At 41.3% G+C, this 19,017-nt stretch overlaps 1 protein-coding gene across 2 annotated transcripts in view; it reads right to left on the reverse strand.

Annotated features, from left to right (window-relative positions):
• The window catches only part of gria3b (glutamate receptor, ionotropic, AMPA 3b), a 79,269-nt gene that overhangs the window by 34,322 nt on the left and 25,930 nt on the right, over nt 1–19,017 (reverse strand). For both annotated transcript variants that reach the window (XM_068714523.1, XM_068714522.1), the window contains exon 4: nt 5,577–5,764. In XM_068714523.1, coding sequence (XP_068570624.1) covers nt 5,577–5,764 — 188 coding nt within the window. The remainder of the gene's footprint in view (nt 1–5,576; nt 5,765–19,017) is intronic.

Raw genomic sequence — 19,017 nt, forward strand, 5'->3', positions numbered from 1 at the left:
TGTTTATTCTGCCCTTCTTTAAGGGCAGCATATAATATCATAAACCTAGACGGTTCAATGAAACACGCTTGTTGGATATGATTCAGCGAGCAGAGCTGGCAGAGGTTCTCCCGTCTTTGTCGAAAGGGAAGGAATGGAAGTCATTGGGTTAATTTATCTGCAGTGCAGTATATTGATGGAAAAGTCCTATGAGCGATAAATCCTGAGCGGTTGTTATTGCATAAAATGATAATAGCCCGGGTGTAGCATTCTCCTCAGCATCCCAAAACAAATTTGTTGGGAGACTCACTCTGCTCTTATAGGAGCAAACAAAACTGCGCCTGACGCAGCAGTATGCAAATACTTTCCGTACCGCATTTCTACATCATGTCAACTGATAAATGAAGCTAGTAAAAGTGACATTCAGCGGAGTGTGCTTACAACTGAAGATGAGGTACATCCAGTGTGTTTGTGTGTTAACAGTATGATGAGTCAATGACAATTTAGAGAAATTGCTGTCCAACACCTAAGCACAGGTTGCAACGAGAGCTGAAACCATTAGTCATTAATTGATTGTCAACATAGGATGAAAGTGCAACAATTATGACAAGGAAGAAGCTGTTTCAAGGAAATAAAAAGGTAAACTATTTGCTGGTACTAGCTTCTTAAAGGGGCCAAATTCAAAATTCAGAGCATATAGTATATGATCATATCTGTGATTGAGGGATTTCCTCCACACGGTGCTCAACAACGCCGAAGGCTGAGCCGGCTGCTATGAGCTAACGGTGCAAACAGTGTGAACAGTGCAACGAACAGCAACACATTCTGAAAGAGATACAATTTTTAATCTGGGGAGGAATCGGAGGATGGGCACTACCCTTCCACGATGACGCCATTGGTTGGGACGCCGTTATCAGCTGTAACCGCCACATGAGAACAGCGCAAAGCGGCCAGAAGGGCTGAGCTGGGCAGTAGCGCACACTCACGTCACGTGCACTAAAAGATACACGCAGCTGCTCGGCTATGTCAACAAAGCCAAGAGAAACTCGTATAACAACTATAGTGAGGTATAGATAGTGAGATAGTCATTTTCTAACTAGGTAGTCATTAGGCCACTATTTCTCAACATAGCAAATAGTTGTTTGCTGCTATATTAATTATTTAAATATTTCAAATTTAGCACCTTTAAAGCCCACAGGAAACGTATTCCTTTATGACATAAAATTAAAAATGAATCAATCAAAGTTAAAGTAATTATTCATTAGTATAAAAAAATACGTTTTAAGGACCTTTGAAAGAAGGGATTTGCTGCTTTTCTGTGTTTTGCATACTTATAAATTGAATATCTTTGGGATTTGGACGGTTTCTCAGACCAATCAAGACATTTGAAGACGCCACCTGGGGGTTCTCAAACAGACATTTTGTCAATTTATGCTGTTAACAATCGACAGATCAATCCTGAAAATAAATGTTAATTGAACCCTGGTTGGAATACATTAATTGGTAGAGTAAATAGTCAGATGCTTTACTTACATAAAAGTACTACAGTGTACTGTATTTTTCGGACTATAAAGCGCACCGGATTATAAAGCGCACTGTGAATTAACGTGTCTATGTTCACACATAAACCGCACCGGATTATAAAGCGCACTGTGAATTAACGTGTCTATGTTCACACATAAACCGCACCGGATTATAAAGCGCACTGTGAATTAACGTGTCTATGTTCACACATAAACCGCACCGGATTATAAGGCGCATTAAGCAAAACAACACAGTCCGGTAAATCAAACTTTATTCAACTCAGTTGTAACAATAAATACCGGTACAGAAAAATACACTCACTTATCGATTCATTCCTCTTCCACAAATCCATCGAATTCTTCATCTTCAGTGTCTGAGTGAAACAGCTGTGCGATTTCGGCATCAAGAATGCCCGAATCCCTCTCGTCATTTTCCGAGTCAGTCTTGTTGCCGTTATCGGTACTTGGCTGTTCAGTGATGATTCCAGCTTTCGTGAAAGCTCGGACGACGGTTGCGACCGACGGTTACTTGTTGTGCTTATTGATCGATTTTGACTTAGTTTAGACATTACATTCCTGTTACGGGGCCGATCAGGTAGTGACACAGCGTACCGTAATGCTCCGAATATCCATTGAGCGGAGCGGCTTCGTTGCTTACCAAAGTCGTACTTACACATTTCGGCAGATTTTTGAGCGCATTGTACCACATAAAATCGATCAATAAGCACAACAAGTGACCATACATAAGGCGCGCTGGATTATAAGGCGCACTGTCAATTTTTGAGAAAATTTAAGGATTTTTAAGTGCGCCTTATAGTCCGAAAAATACGGTACTGTACATGTACTGTATATAAAAATATGCTGTTTAATACAGGCAAAGGCAAATACCCTAATCCTTCATACTTAAAGTGTGAGCAGCATTTTAATGCCATGGCTTGTTGCGGTGGAGCTAAATTGAACAGCTTTATATATAACTATATATTTTTGTTAGTTATATTGTTAATACACAAAAGGAAATATCTATACTCAGTCAATAACTGCAAACTAAAAAGCAAATTGTACTTGAGTACAGAAATTGAGTAAATACAGTACAAGTGGATGTCCCTTTAATAATTGAGGAACATTTGAAATGATGAAAAACTCTAACAGTGCAGTGAGCTACTGCAGTAGAGCAACAAAGGCCCAGCAGGACCGCAGCATTAGCAGCCACAGGATCAAAAGTGGTGCTAATGAATAGCAGCACAGAGGGTTTTCTTCGTGTGGAACAATTGAACCAAATTGTGGAAGCTCGACACTTGCCTATTCTATACACCATGAACTGCACTGCCTGGTATAAAGACGCTCATTGTGTGCTGGGATTACTCAGACAGAAATCATAAAACTAAGCCACTGAGCTGATTCCCATTTCCCCCAGCAATCAGGTGGCTGAATCTGTCCTGCCTCATGATCCTCCCTCAACAGCAGTGACCTTGACAGATTGAAGCGACACACACAGACACTGGCCTCCGCACACAGGTTGTGTTCAAACTCTCCCTCCTGTCCAGAGATGAACCTCTATCCGTCAATCATTGGCTAATAGAACTACAATAGCAGGTAGAAGCAGCGGGTTTCCACATAGCTGACAGTGGGTGCCATTTTTGGTGTGATTGCCCTCATGGGGGAAAGTCCATCCCTGTTTCAAAGTATAATGGTATGGCCCAATAGGGGGTGGCTGCAGAGTGAAGTCCAGCAGCTTCCCTGAATGCTTGTGACTCATCCATATTGGCAGAGCTAGCCAGATTATTTCAATTAGCTCCAGGAACAAAAGAAAATCCCACGCTGAGGTTGTCGCTGAAACAAGGGGCACAATTGAGCACACTGCTGCTTTGAAGGTTAGCTGTTGTAAAAGCTTTATTTTACCCTTCTGTGCTAAAACAAAGTTAAGGGAGAAAAATGTTTGATGGTGATAGTTGTAGGTGGAGGAAGGGAAAGAGGTCCCTCTAGACGAAAAATAAATAATTCATTAATTGGAAAAAGACAGAAACAGAAAAACATCAAAGAGATTATTGCTCTGCATCCTTATTATTGTTTGCAGGAGGGGGGCGGGGGATCAATTAAAGACACAACCATTAATATGCCTAACATGTGATTTGTAATGCTTTTCTTAAAAGCTGATGCATAGTCTTAACACAAAAAGGAAAGAGATTCCAGTATTGTGCCTGAATGGTAAAGGAAGGAAATGTGCAGCACAAGAATTAAATTAGACGCAGAAAATTAATACTTAAAGCCATTCTGCTTTAAACTATGACACTGGGATCTAATTTGATTCCTGAGAAAAAAAGGGAAACGAACACTGGTTGAGGGGATATTGTGAGGCAGAGAGAAGCCAATATCTAAATGAATGTTAACGAGCAGAATCCAAAGCGGGAGCTGATTGCCTTGTAAGCAGGCAGCAGCAAGCAGAGGAGTGTAAGGTGGAGTGGGGCGGCCGAACAGAGGAGATGCATGGCATAATAGCCACTCATCTATTCATGGTAATTGTGTTTCCCCTACTACAAGGACTGGTGGACCTTTCATTTCTTCCTCAGGCAATGGACGTGATAGAGGGAAGGAGGGGTCCGCGGTTGTTAGAGAAGGATTAAAAAGGATGCCTCATCCAGTGGTCTCTCCAATTGGCTGCTCACGTTTGGACCTCTCAACCTCAGGCTCTCGGGCAGCTTCAACAACACGCACTGGTTTTTTAAACAAGCCGGCCTCCAACTTTGCAACCAAACAGCACCAAATACAGCTCCTCACACCTACTGCTGTGCCTGACATTCAACTTAACACAGCTTTTATGAGGTTACACAAACTCAAGGAAAGAACATATCAGCTATTTGTAAAAACTCACATGCAAAACAAGCAGCAGAACAAAAATGATCTTAGTAAGACTTAGTGAGTGTTAGATCTTAGATCTAAAATACTGAATAGTCCTTTTTTATTGGAAGAAGTTTTGACATGTCACAGTTGGAAAAGCACAGCAAAATTTGCATTTAGCACCTCGCATTTAGCACCTCGTGGTACGATACCTATTGCGATACATGTGTCACGATACAATATATATATATATATATATATATAGTGACAATACTATACATACATATTGCAATATATTACAATATATTGTAATTGTAAAAATCTTTTTTTTTACTGAAAATACAACTTGCTGTGTACCACCTGGACAGTCTAATACGTACATCACATATTGATAACTCAGTGTTACTGAGCACTCTTAGGTCCCATTCCTCAGGTTCAACTTTCAGTAACTACGCGATGTTACTGCCTGAATGGCTCTCGTACATTGCCCCGTGTCTGCAAAACACGCAAAACTAGTTCCCACTCCTCACAGATGTGGTGTGACCGTAATCGACTCTGTGGTCTAGTGGTCTAACATCGCACGTCAGGGCTAGCCTCTCTGCAGGGGGAAGCGATGTTTTGACATGTTTCTCCACCTCTTCGTAAATCCTGGGCACTACACTGTTACATCCATCATGTGTCGGCAGGAATGATTTGGGATTGCATAGCGTGCATCTACAGTAAACGGCCACTTGATTGTGAGACGCCATGTTGTTATATTGGCCGGATCATGTCACAGGCCAGGAGGTCACTGGCCTTAGCTCAGAAGGCAATAAGCAGCGACATCTAGCTTCACAGGAGCGGAGGTGGAGGTAATTTGACACACACACAGGGATTCGAGGCAATTTAAAGGACATTTTAAATCTGTTTAAAAAATTGTCAATACTTGTCAAGGACGTATCAATATACAGTCGTTGAAAAAATGGTCGCGATAGTAAGCTACATCGGTATTTTTGCACAGCTCTATTTCATAAGCATCCAGTTTTTGTTATAAATCTGTCATCTCCCAGTCTAACTCAAGACATACATAAAACTGACATGTAACATTGGTGGAGTGGCCCTTTAATATTTGCTACTTTAAATTTGCTTGGTAATCATGTGACTAAAGCAGGAAGCAACCAAAGGGCTAGATGGCCAGTGTAGGTGTTTGGTTATTTGATCTACAGCTGTTTCCACATGTGCAGTGTGTTTGAGGCTGACCTGTTCCAGTATGGTGTTGATCCTGTCAACCTCACAGTCAATCACAAAGCGCTTCTCCTGCCTCCTGTCCATCTCCTCAATGATGCGCTTGAACTCTGCTGCATCTGTTGTGCCGCTAACAGAGCGGGCGGTCACCTGCCAGTTGTTAGCTACTGCTGCCTCCATTATGGCCTGCAGTATAGAGAAACCTAGAGAGAGAGAGAGAGAGAGAGAGAGAGAGAGAGAGAGAGAGAGAGAGAGAGAGAGAGAGAGAGAGAGAGAGAGGATTAGACACAAAAGAAGCACACGGTTACAGTTATGCAAGAACTGGGAGGCTGCTAATTTATTCTAGAGAGGCTCTTGCTTGAATCCAAAGGTTAAAGGCCATCTCATTACAATCTAAAATAGCATTCCAAACTCTGCAGGCCCTCGAAAATATTGTCTGGAGTCTAGACTTTGTGTGCAAGTGTAGAAGCCATCGTGAATTTACCTTTGCATACAGAGAAGGCAATATCATTATGAAGTAAAGGGACAGGAATTGTATCTCCATAATATTAAAAGATCAGCGGGTGATGTTATTGCGCTTGGCGTCAATTAAATCATGGCACTTAGCTCAGCCACATGTTAACTTTGACAATGTGGTGAAACACATCCCGGCCCATGTCTCCTTGGAGGATTGTGCCAACTCATTTAAAGATAAAGACAATGAAAGATTCATCCAGGCCAGTGGTAGAAAGAGATCATTATGCTACCAGAGCAATGGAGAATGAGCCCTTCCAATGATTAATTCACACGTGAAAGATTGTCATTTAATAGAGCACCCAGAAACACTATGGTCAAATCATATACCACAAAATGAATAGTGAAGTTCTATTTCTGGAGGGATTGATTGCACACAGCAGAAGTTTAAAAAAAAAAAATGGCTTAACTCTTCTCCAACATTAAAAAAGTGAGAATGAACATAAAGGTTATTAATGAAAATCAAGCACACTGCTGGTATTTCATAAAGCCATGGACAATGCAACCGCAAACTGTATGTTCAATAAGCTTCTGTTCCATCTCTCTATTCATTTTCTATCGTGCATTACGTGGTTAGACAAGGCAGGGAAGCGGCGAAAAATTTGCAGGAACAGCAAATTTTGGGCACGCATTCGGACACATACAGATCTTATGACGATAACTACTAATGCCACATGTGAATGAGTATTATGCAAATTGCCTGACAAACTGAACAGCAGTGTGCAAAGTAAACGTTTCTCATTTTTTTACCGTGTGGCATTTCTCCGAACAACCTTATCTCTATGAACCGGCTGCAGACAGTCAACAAAAGCCAGCGGAGAGACCAAAGACACAACAACGGCTATATGAGAAATCCACTTTGTGGCTCTCTTCATTTCTCTGCTTTTGAAATCTTTTTCCATTCCATCTGAATGGTCACGCTGCCCTTTTTCTTGACTCTTAAATGCTCCGAGAGTGCTGCGCCGTGTGAGTCTGCAACCCCGGTGTGCAGCCGCCTCTGCAGCACACGGCCACAGCTCCATCGGATGATCTTTTGGCGTGCGGCACAGCAAGCCGCAGAGGATGACGCACTGTGTGTCATCAGTCCAGTGAAGCAATGGCGTACCGCCTGGAGACATCAGCCTCTCAGACCTCGAGGTTATCTGGCAACCAGGTTATCAGGTCATATCTCCAAGGAGTTCAGCCTACAGTTCGTGAATGTACCTTAGCACAACACGGAGTTCAGATTATGTTGTGTTTGCATGTTGAGGGCATGTAGAGGCACACATATATTCCCTTTGTAGCTTCTGGGTCACAGAACTGGTTAAAAGTGTCAATGCTTGTGCATCTGATGTGAAACACCGCAGGACAAGAAGAATATGAAGGCAGCGTATAGCCTGAAGGCATAAAATCGTCAAATGTACTATTTTCATTTTACCTGGACAAAAGCCACAATTTTCTAGGAAAAAGAAAGAATTGTAAAAGTGAAGAGAAAACATCTGAAGCTTTTCTGAGGTATCATCATTTTTACATGAGCACAGCAGCGGCAGTCTCTCATGTAGTATACCTCCTCACATCTCCCCTACCTAAAGCAAAAGTTACAGAACGAAGGTTTGAATAACATGGATGCATTATTCATTTTCCTCAGGCATATGCTCAGAACCTCAGCAACCACAAGCCAGCTGGATAGCATGGCAGTCTTCCCAGCAATAAAAGCCTCTCACATTAAGAGATGTCATGCAGATTAACTGGGTCAAAACGGTCTCTTTTGGTTTGGAAACTGACAAGAATACGGCTGGTAAAGGTAAAAATGCCAATGAACCATTTAGCACACTGTAATCACGTTGGGTGTACGACATGCTATGCATATGGGTTAAAATGATAGGGTGGCTATTTGTTTCGGGGCTGCAAGTATCAGTCCAATCATTGATTCTTGTGCAGCTTGAAAGAGGCAATAACACATCAAAAGAAAATATGAATGCCTACATGAGAATGCTCTAAGGATTTGGGCTTCATATATTTGAGTATCTGTAGAGTTCTGTCTCCATAAAATCTGTGCATTTCCAATTTTCATTTCTGAGGTCTGAGGTGCCAGGAAAACATGAATTATGCTAACTCTTATGTGCAAGAAGGAAACAGCGTCCTGTCAATCAGATTACAATCACAGAGGGCTTTTATTTTGAAATTGCTGATTTGTGCAGAGCTCATCTTCTCCTTCCTCTAGCAAACCCTGAACCGTGTTGAAACAATTGGATTCATTTAAGATTCACAGAAGATTCCATGCCTGCCTAGTTTTACATTTGTATGGAAATTAAGAGATGGAATCTAGTAGTGGTAAATAGTCTGTCCAGAAATGGATTACTTTTGCTCGACAGTCAGCAGAAAAGTTTGTTTAGTGATTTAGACTTCAAAATCGAATTTGAACAAAATCCTTTGAGTGCAACTTAATGTGACAGCAGCAACGAGACTGACAGCTCATTTTTCATCTCCACCAACAAGTAAAAAATAAATCAGGTTGTTATTCTTTGCATAAATGTGCAACTGCCAGTCACCTTTGTCGGCCAGAGTCCATTTCAGCTTCAGCTAATCAATGGATTCATCATCATCATTCCTACAGCATTGGAGACCCCTCATGAATGCTTTTGCTTGTGATATTTATTTCTAACATGAAGAAAAGCCATAAATCCTTTTCACCTCTTTGCCTTCAGGAGCCCCACAGCTGTGTTTCATCCAAAAATGTAAAACAGTCAACTACATAAATTATGGACGACAACAACAAGATTTCCTTATCACTGGCTATAAATCCCCGATGTACAGATGTCGCAGCGGCGTGCAGCAGTTTCTGCTGATCATGCTCCTCAGAGCTAATCATGCCATCGAGACAGGACAGAATATAAATATGGTGTAATGCTCGCTGATGCCAGTATGTACTGTAAACACAGAAACAAACAAACAGTGTAGCAGAGTACAATGTGCATATTTGGTGTGTAAGCTTAAGCTACACGGGACATTATATTTATGTTTTACTGCATGTGTGTTTGTTCATTTGCATAAAGTTATTTATCTGGCGATAGCAATGTGCTTTCCTGCGCTGTGACATGAGTGCGAGGATGAACTATTAAGTTGTTACATTTTACTCATTTAGCTAGTTAGCTAGCTACCTACCTTGCTAATTACGCCATGCTTTCATGCTTAAGTCACACTTCTACGGTTCCTCTGCCTCACTCCTTGCCGGTAGGAGTCTACTTCACCGGTAAGAGTGCAGGCAGGAGCTCTGGAGACTAGCTAGCTAACTAGCCAGCCTTCTGCTCCAGGGCTCACGTCTGCTCTCCTCCTGGCAAAGTAGTCTGCCAGCAAGATATGGTCCCATTGGTTGTTAACTTTCTTAAGTAACACTCGCGGTCCCGGAGAGTGAGGGACTGTACATATTGAGAGAAACTCGTATTTTCTTTAAGGATTATAAAAAAAACAAAAAACAATACAACTTGCTAGTCGGTGTTAACTAGCGTGCTCAGAGAATTATTCTGCCTCCACCTATTAACAGGAGGGGTCTATTCACTGCACATATTGTGTAGTTATTCAAATTAAGTTAGGTAACTTGGTAAGTATAGTGCTATTGCAGTACAACACTAAATCCACTTTTATGAGTCAGTAAGTATATGTATATGTTATACGTACACTTCCTTTGTTATACTGTCAATTGACGTTTATTCCAGTCTATATTGTTCATTGCAAAACTGTTTTTTTTCCAGAGAAAACCAAGTAGTGCAAGTACAAGGCAATATCCACCACCTCATAGACTTTAAACGACACATGAGAGCAATGCTGCAGTTTATAGTCTGGCGGTGTATATATTGCACAAGAAAATAAAGGCTTCTTCGTTTCCAAGCATAGTGCATCAGTCTGTCTATTGGCCAACGCTGACAGGATGCAGGTCTAAGTTGTACAAAGGTGAACTCAGACTGAGTCTGCCAGACTGAACAGCGGCACCAAAAAAAATACAAAGGTTGGAATATGCTGGGGATGCATGTACTGTAGGCGGACGTGCACAGAGGTCATTTGGATACATTGAGAGTTTCTTTCATACTTACATACGTACAGACTATGAGTGTAATGTGTATGTCTATGACCTGTGGTTAACCATAACAGCTTTCATTGCGTTCGGTCCGAGGAGAAGTTTAAACATGTATCTATTTATCGATACATTATTCCAGCCTCTGTCCAACTGGCTTAAAAGGAGGCAGAGTTGAGACAGTATATATATATATATGTATATATATATATATATATATATATGACCCGCCCTACTCTGCCTCTGATTGGCTGGTACCTTCGTTGCTTTCTTTGTCATATGGTGATTGACATTGGTTAGAGTTGGAGTAAGAATCAGGGTTAGCCAATCAAAGGCAGAGTTGGGCAGGTCATTCCTTGGCATAGTAGGAATATGCTACTGTGTTGGGTGTTTGTCGGGGTCTTTTTTTTAATCAGTCTTGAACAGGGTATTACGTTTCTCTTTAATCTCAAATACACACTTGAAACAACTCTGTAGTTGGTGGAGCAGTGTATGAACGGCTGCGATGAGTGAAAACTCAATTATTTCAGCATTTTCCCTTAAATCTATATCAGAACATTGCAGCGTCCGCTCGCAAATCCCGACAGAGCCTAACGACGCTCTGTGTGCTTATAAATCAGAGCAGTTGCCAATGAGATGTTGTGGCAGTGTAGCATGCAGCAGCTGAGTGAGAGCTGCAGTCCGCTTCTTCGTCTGTGAACCGGATCTTAACAGGATGAGTTCTGAAGCGTCACCCGTGGCGGCTCAGCGGTAATTGAATTGAGTTGCATCTAATCTCATTGCCCAGCTCCTTTGGTTCCCTGCCTCTCATTAGGGTACGGTGCAGAGTGTCACAGGCCTCCATCTCTCTCGCTCTCTCTCTCTCTCTCTCTCTCTCACTCTCTCACACCCCCTCTCATATCTCACAGCTGATCCAGGCTAACTAGGCAAATCAGAGAAACCATATTGCAAATTCCTCCAAGCATCTAGTTCAGCATTAGCCACAACTGGCTGTCAGCTTCAGAGCCACAACTGTACCACTTGCTTACATGACACTGCATCATTGCACTTTGTCTTTGTTGGTATTACACTAATCCACATCCATCAAAAATCGTATCTACTAATCTAATCAAATTATGAAATGTAAGTAAATAAGTCGCCATCAACTACACTACGCTACACAATGAAAAAGGGGAACCACAAGCTACTGACTCTACCTGCTGACAGCAAAGAGTGCGAAAACCCCAAAAACCTGAACTCATTTCTGAAGGATCAAAGTGTAAAGCTCAGACATGAAAAAGAGGCGGTGGTTGTTTAGCCAATAGTAAATGTGGCTGCTCCCCCCTCTAATTTGCCAATCCTCTGGTAAATGAGGGTCTGTAGCTGAGCGAAATGGCCTGCTGAGCATTGTCAGGTCTCAGAGGGCATCAGAAACAACTGAATTGAAACCACAAAGATAGTGGCTTTGGCTCATAATAGCGGGGTTTGGCTTGATACCGAGTTCAGGACTGAACACCTGCAGAGAAAGGCGGAGAGTGAACTTTACAGACACCGCAGCAATTTACCTGCTGCCGCATGTCGCTGTATAAAATATATCTGTAAAGGGTCAATTATTCAATTCAAGTACAAAAAAAAACCATATTAATATACTGTCTTTTTAATAGACGTTTATGATAGGGGTATAAGAACTCGCAATATCGCAATATTATGTTTTATGATACTGTATTGATTTTTAAATAATAGTTTACATGCAAAAACTTGTGGCTCAGATTACACAAAAGTAATGCTATGATGATGAATGTTACAGGCACTGTGATAAATGCAAATGCAGATGTTTCTACTTGCATTAAAAAGGAAAAACTTTTTCTAGTCAGATTTTATGCATTTGGTGGTGTGTGCTTTCATAATATATTGTAGCATAACCCCTGTATCATGATAGGTATCATATTGCCATATTCTTTCCAATACACAGCCCTAGTATATTACTTAAGTAGTGTTACTGAGCCATGCAAACTCTGTGGTCTTGGAACTTGGAATATGATAAGTAGGTAGGTCATAATATAACAGTTGCCGGCTTGGTTCACCCCCTTTGGTCGTGAACACGCTAGAAATGTCTACCTAAAATTCTTCAGCTGTCAAACTCTCACTCTTCATTAACTACGTCGCTACGTACGTTCTAATTTATAACTATTCCCACAGCTGCTTCCTCTCTATTGTCTTTTGAGGGAGCCAAAATAAATACTTACAGTATTTAGGGCCTGGTGAGTGTTTGCCTCTGGGCTAAGTATGCTCACAGGGCTCTGAGGATCCCTCCAGTGTTTGCACAGTGGAGATCAAAATCTTAGGCTGGGAGAGGAAGACGGCTTTATGTTTCCTCTCATTAGTCATCTGGCAAAGGCCCAAAACTTAAATAAAATAGGCTGTGGTTTGCTGGGATTATATGACCAGTGCTCTTGACTTGTCCAGCAAATGATATACAGAAGCAACAAACAGGCAATCAACGTCCGACGGTTGATGAAGAACGAGATGAGAATCTCGGAGCAGCTGTAAAGACATGGTAATTGAGGTGCCTTTGAGGAAAGTGTTTAACTACCGACAATTAAAAGAGGAAGACGCAAAAACAGGTCCATTCAACTTATGTAATTTAGTGGAGGAGAATAACATTATAGCCAGCGCTACAGTATGAGCTCCTCCACTTCTGCCCGCCTGCGGGAGAAGGAGGCTTTGCCTCCATGGCGGAAACGTTGCAATCGCCGTGACGCGAATGCCAAAGTAGCCCCAAAAGTGTGCAGCCAAGGCTTTGATGTGTTGTTTACAGTAGGCCTACAACCAGAAACTGTTTCACTGCCAAGTGTTGTCCTAATCAAAAAGACAGCACATGTCAAATCAAACGGAAGCAGCATGATGTCTGTATCTTTAGAAGTGCATACATGTAGGAGGGAGAAGAGCGAAAATCCACCCACGGAGCTTCTCCATCTCTCCCCGTCTTTGTTCCCTGGTCTCTCTCTCTCTCTCTCTCTCTCTCTCACTCACTCACACGGTATACTGAGACGTGTCAGCACATAAACACTGATGAGCATGTGCGCCAACACACGACAGAGTCGTGTGTGTGTGTGTGTGTGTGTGTGTGTGTGTGTGTGTGTGTGTGTGTGTGTGGGTCAAAGGGATTGATCAAGAGCTGCACCAAACTCTCTGGCCAGCTTTGACTGATCAGCTGAAAATGAAGGACAAATGACAAAAAAAGAGACTTACCTTTAATGAAAAGAGTCCATATATTATTTTACTCCTGTGTTTACTCTAGAGAATATATATATATATATATATATATATATATATATATATATATATATATATATATTTGTCGTTTCTACAAACAAATTGGCCCTGTAAGATAGCGTAACATCAAAGACATCAACCTCTACTATGGCAGCATGAAGCAAAGGCCAGGACCTTTTTGTTATAATGAAAAAAAGAAGCTCCCAGCAGTAATTTCATGGCTGCTGAAGCTAGCAGTGGGTAGGTGGTAAAATGGCTTTATTCCAGGTTCAGTTAAAAAGGGACACAGAGACAGCATAGAGGTTCATTGTGTGCTTATTGTGTCAGGCCATGGCTCTCCAATCTCTTCTTTTGACTTGCAGGTCTTTCAAGGGGTTACTGAATTACAGAGGTTGCCACTGCAGGTCGGACTATCTGTATATGTATATGTCACTTTGGCAGTGATACCTGTTTGTGCGTGCAAAAATAAAACAAGAGCAAAAAAATGTCAGTGATGCATCGCTTCCTCCATATTTCTTTAATATTATTTTTCCTGTGCATTTTACGGCTTCTCTGATGTGCCCTTTCTTGTCAGCATGTCCAAGCTGATTTATTCTACTGATGCATGCATAATTTAGCTGTTATGAAGCCGGCGTGAAGGAGAGGGCCACTAAAGCACAAGAGGCATATTGTGTGTGCGTAAAGTCTCAGCTGGGTGCAGCTGATGTGCCATTATAGCTGTGATGAGACCACAGAGCCAAGGAAACAAGCTGTGGTCTATGATATAGACATGGTTGCAGTAGGGAGCTGTGCATTCACACTTATTATCTCACATTGTGAGCGGAGGGTATAATCAACAATTGTGGGTGACAACATCGCACTCGACTAGACATTATTTGTGTGAAATGTGTCAAGAGTGGCATAAAAATGACTTGTATAACAAATTTAAAGGGAAAAGGCAGCTGATGGTTTGCAGTCACATAGAAAAAAAAATTTGCTTTGCAAACTAATGCCACTGCACATGAAAATAAGTCACTGCACCTTCTTAACTGATTATGTAAAATAAAAGGAATAGCCATTTCATGCCTGTCTTCCTGTGTTTAATCACTGGCGTTTGGACTTTTCCTTTCGGTAGTGTAGCGCATTGCTTGATTTGTTATGTTGTTTACAACAGTGAGAGCAATGCCAAACGACTACAGTCAAATTAAAGGACAGATTTGATTTGGTTTGCCATCAAAGGCATCCAGGAGAGCAGCGGGAGACATTAATTATTTGACTCTTTTAGGGAACAAAGGCAACTGTCTCTGGATAGCCAATTAGAGGGATTGCAGAAGAATAGGGAGCAAGGTTTGCTTTGGTTGTATCTGCTTGATTGCCCCTCCTCATATCTGTTCTTCTATCTTTCTATCTACAGTAGCTTGGCAGGAACTAGAAGAAATGAGGCTAACTCTGTGCGGTCATCCAAGCCTCCCATCCACAAGCCTCTTGGCCCTGTTGGCGCATCACTCTGCCAATAGTGCCAGGCTGGAGTTCTCATGTCTGCCTGTTTAACAGCTGATCAACAGGGTCTGTGGTGAGTTACGAGGGGCTCCATTCATAGCCAAGTGGTCCTGATTGATGCAACTAGAATATCATTAATCTGATTTGTTTTGCCTTTCAACATGTTTGCAAATAATCATGTAATAATAATTACTCATCCACTGACATTAGCAGCCATTACAGAGGCAATCACATGTTCAGAATTCTCCTCCACTTTCCATATAATTTTAGAAATTTACACCAAACTCATACTTCAAGGACAACAGTACCACGATCCACATCTTTCTTTAATCTGATTTATTAAACTCTACTGCTATTTAGCATGGAAATTACAACTCTGTCTGGATAGAGACAAGATGCATGTCATCGGGGCCGGTATTAAAAGGGTTTAACCAATATATTGGAATGGAAATTACAAGCTAAGGAGGGCAATTTGGCCCTTCAAATAGTCATACAATTGAAATGAAAGACTGAATATCAAGATGTGTTATTTCTAACACCTGATGAATAAGAAGATACATTAAACATGGTCTGTATTGGGCTGAAAAGCTAAATTATTCTGTTTGATACATTGGCCACACTGTTGGCCGCAACTACATGTGACTTGAATGCTACACAAGCCACATCACACGAGCAGCTTGTCAGCAGTGTGTGCATGTCGGCTGACAGCGTCACACTGATTCTACTCAGTCACTTTTGTCACATGCTGCAGTCGAAGTCTTTCTGACCCTCAATACAGAACCGGGCTTAAAAATGATCCTTTTTTTATTTTACAGTCACTGAGTGGCTTGTTCTTTGATATTGCATACTGCAAATGATTACTAAGTAGCTGACTGCAAATCACTTGTCACCTCTAAGAAATGTATCGTTAATTGATAATTTAAGGGAAAAAACAAAAGACATTTCGTGTAAAAGGTTGCGGTGTGACAGGAAATCTGCCTGCCTGCCTATAATTTGCTATGTAACTTTTTTTTTCTTACACCAAGTCCTACATCTAGGACTGTCACAATAACTAGTTATGTTGGACAATATATTGTCCCAGAAATAATTGCGATAAACAATACTATTGTCATTTGAATGCCATTGTATCACACTGATATCTTGATAACAAGAAAAGCATAATAATCTAAGTACACCCTTTCAAAAAACAATTAACTCAAATTTGAAAGAACAATCAGACATTGGAATTGGAATGTGAAAAGTTAAAACAAATATTTTCAATAAATAAAACATGAATAAAATAAAACCATACAATCTATTAGGCGCTTTCAACAACAACGTGCAATGTCTGCGCAAAACCTAATAACGGTAAATAAAACCCTGCTGTTTATTCTGGCATCTATTTAAAATGTGGGTGAAGAAACACAAATTGGCTTATTAGATTTAGATTAAAACTTTTTTAAAGTAACTATATTTCTCTTGAGGACAGATTTGGTGTAGTTCAACTTATTCCTGCACTGTAAGGGCTTGCTTGTGTTTTGAGAAGAAGCAAATAAGAAGCAACATTTTAATTCAATATTGACATTTTTAAGACCTTTAATAATAAATGTGACACGGATAAATACTGTATTAAATGCCTGCACACACTTTGGAGACCATATAGTATAGGTCAGAATTTGCACATATTTGCATGTTTTATAATAAGCTGCTCCCTTTTTTGGTTACAAATACTGCAGCAACCTCTCATGATCAATACTGTTCATGCGCCTCATTGTTCCAGATAAGTTTGCTGAATTGACTCCTCAGCAGTTGGGGGTCATTGGAAATATTGACAGAGTGAATGAAAGAAGTGCCCTGCAGATATTTTGGACTGAATGCTGGAATAAAGCTTCCACCTGGCAGGTTTTTGTTCAAAGAACATTTGACTTCCTGGTGCTATAATGAGGCTATGACATCGAAAGCTATTTGAACTGTCAGCAGTTAAATGATAAAAGTAAATAGCCCTGTGCTTTGAGTGCAGCGGATACGTGTTGGATCGCTTTCCTCCTAACTATATCACATTCACAATATTGATTGCAGAGGGAATGATGGAACGCGCCGACATGAGGCCTGCCATTGTTATTCATATGTCATCAACGCCTCGGTGTGGCGATGGATATTGTGAGACGGGCTAAAATCCGGTGTCTCACAACATCATCGTGGATAAAAAGAGGTGGCAGCCCCGGGTCTTACCACAAAATACCACTGCAGATTGATATTCATTAAATGTCAATGGGAAATATAAGTGCTTTCCCACTGTCAGAGGACTCCATCAGTCATACTTACATCTTCATTCGCATTGTTATATTTAATTTTTTTGTCTAGCTGCTCAGTTCAAGGTGAACAGGATTTTCTCAAGACTGACAAACAAAAAAATAACACAGAGAGCCACGGGGAGCGACGTAGACACTGATGGAGCAGAGTGAAAGAGCAGCCATGAGGGAAGGACATGCATACAATTGACCCTTTTCTTAACCCCTCCCCCATGCAGCGATGGTCCAATCATTGCTTAGCGACTGTGACTAGGCACAGCGGGCTTGTCAAGCTTTACAATTAGAACAATACTCACTTAGTACATATTTAAAGTGTTAAGATGGTGGTGTCCTTTGATAGCTTTTCCGAAACCAAAACCAAAAGAGCAAACAAGTAAGTAATGGAGTGTCTGTTCTAACAACATCTTCTCGCTCACTAAACATCAAATACAGCAGATGGTCAGTATGCTTCAAATTATGATGCTCTCGTTGCCCCTCTAGCGACAGTTAGACTCAGGGTCGGCAGTCAGCTTCCATTGACGCGCCTTGGCTTCTTGCCTTGAGGGATGTCTTTACCTGGTTTAGCCTATCCTATACTTTTGCTACTAACTAGCTTTACACTGGGACGTTTTAACTATAGCCTCAGTCTTCAAGCCTATCATGTATGTTGCAAGATTCTCGTTTAAAAACTTTTAAAGTCGGCTTGAAGAATGAGGATGTCAGCTGGAGACAGTGTTTCAACCAACTTGTGAGGCTAACGTTAGTTAGTTGTACAAACGACGGGTAGAAATGAGAAGCTCACTTTTGTCTACCTTTGTCAGAACCGTTTTAAAAAATTTGTATGAATTTCAGGTGTCACTTTTGTCATTTTGAACTGTGCACTTGTGGTTTGTTTCACAATTCGTCCTTTCTTGACCACTTTGCAGCACTTAACACAGGACAGGTTTTGACTCTCGTACTTTCACAGTCACAGCTAGCAGACTCTCACAAGACTCTCAAGAAGAAGGGAAATAAGAGAAAGCTAAAAGCATATAAAGACACAGCATAGAGAGAAAGAGAGAGAGAGAGAGAGAGAGAGCGAGAGAGAGAGAGTGACTCATAAATCAAGTAGAGGTGAGATTGCTGAATCAGGGTTGATTGTGCCTGGGAGAGACAATAAAGCCTGTAATCATCTGTCTCTGCTGCACAGACCTGGCAATTATCTGCCCATACCTGACCGGCAGAACAGAAAGGGCAAGGTCCATCTACCTTCACCCTATACAGCTCAGGATTTTTAAGGGGAAATTTGTCTGCTGATGCAAGCTGGAAGGACAGAATAAGCAATATTCACTCTTGGAGAGCGAAGAATTGGGGGAAAACACAGTATTCGGTTGAAAGAGCACTGTGGGGACTGTCAGTTCTTTCCCGGTGAGTCATATGTGATGTTTGGGAGTGATTCAGAAGAACCAGCGGTAATATCTGTTTGGACCTTTCATCTCTGTCTACCCATACATGTGTTAAAACACACACACACACACACAGTTCCCTGTCAATAGATTACATCCTATAAAAGAAGAGGAGCCAATCATTAATACCACTGCCTGCGGAAGCTCCATTTGCTTCCAGTGCAGTTTCTTCATCATAACATCTGCTTTCATGCAGCTGTCTCCTAATGGCATTTAGGGTACAAATTTACCTTCATTTCCCTCCAATACATCTGAGCCTGATGCATATGGACCATCCCTCTCTGACTGAAAGCACTACACTAAGGACTAAAAGCATTTTTTGCCAGGCCCAATATAAGAGCCAAATGAATAGTGTGGCTGTAATTAATCTTTTCTATTGACTGAAATCTCTTGGTGGAACTCAGCTAGTGAATGCGCTGCGCTTTCTCTCCTGAATAGCACAG

This window comes from Cebidichthys violaceus, unplaced genomic scaffold (genome assembly GCF_023349555.1).
Source record: "Cebidichthys violaceus isolate CVI_PGR_0920_01 unplaced genomic scaffold, fCebVio1.0.p SCAF_2, whole genome shotgun sequence".
In the NCBI taxonomy this organism is placed as follows: domain Eukaryota; kingdom Metazoa; phylum Chordata; class Actinopteri; order Perciformes; family Stichaeidae; genus Cebidichthys; species Cebidichthys violaceus.